Source organism: Otolemur garnettii, unplaced genomic scaffold (genome assembly GCF_000181295.1).
Source record: "Otolemur garnettii isolate 467f Iridium unplaced genomic scaffold, OtoGar3 scaffold00128, whole genome shotgun sequence".
NCBI lineage: Eukaryota > Metazoa > Chordata > Mammalia > Primates > Galagidae > Otolemur > Otolemur garnettii.
In genome coordinates, this window is record NW_003852523.1 from 4,109,094 (window position 1) to 4,114,702 (window position 5,609).

The following is a 5,609-nucleotide window of genomic DNA, read 5'->3' on the forward strand; positions in this document are numbered from 1 at the left end:
TCATTGTTGTTTGGCAGGTCCGGGCTGGGGATTCGAACCCGCCACCTTAGGTGTACGTGGCTGGCGCCTTAGCCGGTTGAACTATAGGCGCCGAGCCGTCAAATTACTTTTCATGTGTAAATTTTCAAATTCCCAGGAAACAAAGGTAAGCAGGCACACAGGGATACAGAAGCACATGGACAAGACAGACCAATGCGACAGAGAATAGCACAGGCCAGGGTGCAGGTGGGGCTCCCGCAGCCAAGTGGAGCTGAGCCCACCCACCATGCCTGAGGGGGGAATGGGACCGCTGCCAAGGGTAGGGGGTCTTTGAGGTTCAGTGCTGCACTTAAGCCCCCATTTTAAGTGACTTCACCTCCCTGGCCTCAACTTTCCCCCCAGAAGGGGCCTGGGCTGTCTGGGTGAGCAGTCTGTGTGGCCCATCAGGAGGGAAGTCCTGCACCCCTCAGCCAGCAAAGTTCGTCCAGGCCTGGGCCCTGGAGGCTGCTTCTGGTCCAGCAGGTTAGGAGCTGGGCAAGGTGAAGGTGCCTGGTGGTGGTAGACAGCCATCCAGGACCTTGGTAAGGCATATCCTGAGCACCCAGGGGCAGGAAATAGCCTGGTGGTGGTGGGGAGACGGGGGAATAGGGTGACCTGCACCAATAGTTCTTCTCAAGAACATGGGCCAGTGGTGACAGTGGGTGCCAGGATAGGGAGGGCCCCAGGACAGTGGGTGGTGTAGGGGGTGGGGAGACACTACCAGGGCCTGGGTTATGGCTGGCTGGGCAAGCTAGGCCAAGTTGGGCCAGCAGGGTTAAAGCAGACCTTTCCTGATCCCATAGGGAGATGTATGTTGTTTTGTCCCCTGGACAAAGCCAGGCCCTGTGGGGATAGGATAGTGGGGACCCAGCCTAGAAGAGGGATCTGAGAGGCAGAATCTCCCAATACCATTCCCTCCACTGAGAGGAACCCCCATCCTGCATGAGTCACCAGACCTGTGGGACAACCCCACAGGATCAGCCCCCACCTCACCCTGGTGCTATCCCCTCTGCCTTCCCTGCTAGGCAAAGTTTCCAGAACCCACCAGGCCCACAATGGGTGCCACTCTTCTGGGCAGCCCCAGATCCCTCTACCTGTGCCCTCCCCAAACTGGGTGGCATCCTGGGGGGTCCCACCTCCAACATGGGGCCCATGGGCACTTTGTCTGCTCCAGGCTGCAGGGGAGAGGCATTAGTTCTGCACAGCAAGAGCAGCCTCTGTGTTCCCTGAAGAGCTGATACAGACCAGTACTCACCTCTGCAGAACCAGTGACATCTACATAATGGAAGGAGCCCCAGCATGTGCAAGAGTCCAGGGAGTGGGACCACAGGCTGGGGCCAGGTCCCACTCAAGCCCCAGGGGATGCAAAGACCCTAGAGCGGCCCAGCTGCTCTACCAACCCCTATCCCAGGAAGCAGACAGACAAGTAGGAGAATGGCTGTCCAATACTACAAACCGCAGAAAACCAGCGCCAACAGGTTTTGGCACCCCAAAATACAAAACCAAACTAAATGTTTAAAGTAAATCTAATTAAAACTCCCGAAGAACAAAAATGCAGATAATTAATCTGCAGTAGAGTCCACCCGGCAGGCTGGCCCTCGGCTGGTATCTGGAAACCTGGATTTGGGGAGAGCTCCAGACACTCTGCCTCACTGGGCCTAAGCTGTCTGTGCAAACTGCATAGTTTATTCTGAGTACCTGCACCCCCCAGGAATCTGGAATCTTGGCACATCAGGCAGAAGATGCCTATGTGACCACCCCAGTACAACCCTGGCTACTATGTCTCTGACGAGCTCCCTAGTGGACGCGCCACCACCCATGCCATTATCGCCATGTGCTGGGGGTCAGACATGTCCTGTGAGCCGCCCCCACCTCCCAGGGCTCTGGAAGCCTGACTGGGTTTCCCCTGGACTCAGCCCCCTGCATTCTGCTCTGTCCTTTTGCTGTGGGAAATTGTAGCCATAGGGACCACGGCTGTCCTGTAAGGGGTCCTGGCAAATCACTGGCCCTGGGGTGGGACCCCAACTCAGTAGCACATTATTCTTGGATATTACAAAGTATGGTGGGTACAGAAAACACTGTACAGAAGGCAGAACTGATGCTAGAGGGCAGAACTAAGGCAATCACCCAGAACACAGGGCCAGGAGAGCCCAGGAGCTTAAGGGGAGGGGTGGGGGGTGTGGAGTCCAGGAAGGAGGCACCAGCAAGGCCACTGTGAGCCGGAAGCCCATCTCAGAAGAATATCTTTAAATGAATATAGACTGATGCAGGATGGCAAAGGAAAGCCAGCTGTAAGCACCGAACAGTAACCACAAATAGCGAATGGGGAACCAGCCTTGTCAGTAACACACTAAATAAAAAGATTTAGAGGCAGGTGCAATTAGCAGCCGTTAACGTCAGAGCAGTGATGGGAATATGACATGTTTTGAGGCATCACAGAACCGAAGTATGATCTGAACAGCCTGCTGGTTTCTACTGGTAAGGAGTCCTATGATGGTATCTGTTGAAAAAAAGGCCAAACTTTAGGCTCAGGTCAGTAAGCACATACGTTTGCACGAAGTTCACAGTTCTGAGTTCTGCTGCAGACTTGAGGGTTCAGAACAACAGAATGAAGGAAAGGAAACAAGAAACAAGAGAATAAAACTCTGCAGAGCTGATCTGAGCTCCAGAATAAACTTCTTGGTCAGGAATCCTGGAGCTGGAGCATAGTCCCAGATGGTCATGCAGGGCTGCCTGCTCTCTGGAGGATGGCCCACCTGCTGGGCCTCTGGCCTGCTCCCCAGTGGGCTGCCCTGCCCTGGCTTCTATCTGATTACATAAAAATACAACAGAGAAAAATACACTGCAGAATAGGGGGAAAATATATAATTTTATTTTTAACATAGTAATTAAATTCCACCACAGAATAGGGACACCATGGGATTTTCATTTAATAAATACAAATGAATAAAAATACTTTGTTTTGTAAAGAGACTGCCTCCTCTTCCTCCCCTCCGGGGCCTACCTGCTGGTGGGGCTCCATGCCCACGCCCCACCTGCTCACACAACCACTTCCCTTCACTCTGTGGAGGACCACAACTCCCAAACCTGCAAACACGACTTAGGTACAAGACCTCTCCTTCCTCACCCCATCCAAGTACACCTGCTTGTTTGGCATTTCACATTTTAAATGATTCCCTTCTGAGAAGGAAAGAACCCGGCACATACAGAAGCTGGACATGGAACTGCTTCAACCAGAAACTGTCAACACCATGACATTATGTGTGAGGTTTCAGTCACACAGACAACTGTCCACTGGATCCACTGTGAAAGAGAAGGGAAAAGGGACAGTAAAGCAAAATCTGGTGTATGCCTCATAAACCATCCCTTATTTCAAAAATAGAAATTCCTATTTAAATTTAACCTGTTTGAAACAGGCCAAATATCTGATTCTGCATGCAACAGATCTGTTATTGCTTATAATGTGACCTCCTGGCACCGTGCTGCTCAGTTGACCATGGTAGAGAACATCAGAACCCAATCAAATCACAGAAATGTGCCACCTGCACCTGGGCCCAGGAGCCCCACGGGCCCACCTCCACGAGCACCGGTCGGGGGTAAGGCACTCCTCTGAGCTGAGAAATGGTAGAGCCCCTCTGACCATGAGTCCCAAAGAATGATTTTTGTGCCAATCATCAAATTCCCAGTGCAACCACAGTGTTACAAAATCCTAGAGCTTCCTAGTTTTTAGAGTAGAAAAGAAAAACTATAGATTAAGAAACTTTGACTAAAACTTTAAGGATCTCACCTGTACCTGCCATAGTGATATAAAGATGTGAATCTTTGATAAATATGATCAGGAAAAAAACATCAGTCTTATGGTCCTTATGAGCAGCAGTGAATTTTTCTGTGTACCCCATTTCCAATTAATCCACATTTTAAAAAAGTATTTCCTGAAAGTATTTCTAAGTGTGATGGTTCATAATACTCAAAAATGTAGAAGATGTTAACTATGAGAAAAACATCTGCTTGTAAAACGTAAAGATCAGAAAGGAATTGATAAAAGTCCTATGGGTGCAGAGAGCATGAGGAGGGACCACAGGAGCGTCACTGCCCTGTCCTGTGTGCACCTTGGCTGCAGGGCACGTGTCTCTAGAAAAGCACTGCTGGGATTCTGTCATGCCCTGGATGTGTGGGTGTACAGCCAGCCCCTCAACCCTAGGAAGGAAGGGCATCGAAGGGAGCTGGGAACAGCTGGGCGTGTCGGCGTTTCAGCTGGGAGAGGTAGTGATGACAGCTTTAGCAATCTAGCTGAACCACCTTTCGAGGAACACTTCAAAACTGCAGTAAGCTGTCAATATGCTATAACAAACCATAATTTCAGAAGAGAGCCCATTCAGGGTGAGAAAATTACCGAAAAAAAAAAAAAAGATGCTGTAGTTCTTGCAAGTTTGCCTGTTTGGTGCCAGCACAGAGCACCACTGTCACTGAGCATTCCCAGAACACTGGGACTGTGGGTGGTGTGTTCACACGTCAGTGTGCATGTGTGAGGCAAGGCCTTAAAGTCCCAAAGACTTCTGTACAATCTGCTTGGCAATCTTGTAGAACTGCTCCCGGTCGTCCCGCCACATCTTGGAAGCATCCACGTTAGCTCCACTTTCATCATTGGGCTCTGGAAGAGAAGGCAGGCGCCCTCTGTGTGAAACAGGATCTGCCCTCTGAGGACATGTGCACATGTCCCACGGCCTGACCTCACATGCTCTCTGTGCCCCATACCACCAGCACCCAGGAGGTGGCCTCTACCAACTGAAGGGCCTCCCTCTGGCCTCCTGCTGGCACGGTGCTTTCCTTTTGGATATATCTCCCCTTGTTTCTGTAGCATTTTTTTTTCTGAGACAGAGTCTCAGTCTGTCACCCTGGGTAGAGTGCCATGATGTCACAGCTCACAGCAACCTCAAAAGCTTGGGCTCAAGTGATCCTCTTGCCTCAGTTTTTTTCTACTTTTAGTAGAGACCGAGTCTTGCTCCTGCTCAGGCTGGTCTCGAACTGCTGGCTGGGATTACAGGTGTGAGCTGCCATGCCTGGCCAGCATTTTTGTGATTGCTGGCTTCCTACATCAACTGCCTTCGCTCCTCTGAGGACTCCTCTCCTACAAAATCACCTTGCATTCCACACCATCAACTATACCCTTATCCAGAAATGACCCCCACACCTCGCTTCCAGATCTAGCCCACGAGGAAGCTCTTTCTTCCACATGCTCTCAACTCTCCCCCAAATCCTGCTCTCTCCATATTCCTGAGCACAGGGGCAGCACCCTGAACAGGTGTGACCCCCATGCACCAGCTGGCCAGCCTTCTACAGCCTGCTCCCCCAAGGCTTCCCAAACCCAATTCTTCCTCTTGGCCCCCAGACCACCTCGAACCCATTCACTCCCCCTGGCTGCAGTGATCTGTCTACACAAAGACTGCAGTGACAGTGTTTCTTTTCTTTTTTTTTTTTTGAGATAGGGCCTCAAGCTATCCCCCTGGGCAGAGTGCCGTGGCATTACAGTTCACAGCAACCTCCAACTCCTGGGCTCAAGCGAGTCTCCTGCCTCTGCCTCCCAAGTAGCT

At 51.1% G+C, this 5,609-nt stretch overlaps 1 protein-coding gene across 1 annotated transcript in view; it reads right to left on the minus strand.

Annotated features, from left to right (window-relative positions):
• Positions 1-2,868: 2,868 nt before the first annotated feature.
• UBE2G2 (ubiquitin conjugating enzyme E2 G2) overlaps positions 2,869-5,609 on the minus strand; it is a 49,253-nt gene continuing 46,512 nt past the window's right edge. Inside the window, exon 5 of the mRNA XM_023518110.1 lies at positions 2,869-4,669. Coding sequence (XP_023373878.1) covers positions 4,557-4,669 — 113 coding nt within the window. The 3' untranslated portion in view covers positions 2,869-4,556. The remainder of the gene's footprint in view (positions 4,670-5,609) is intronic.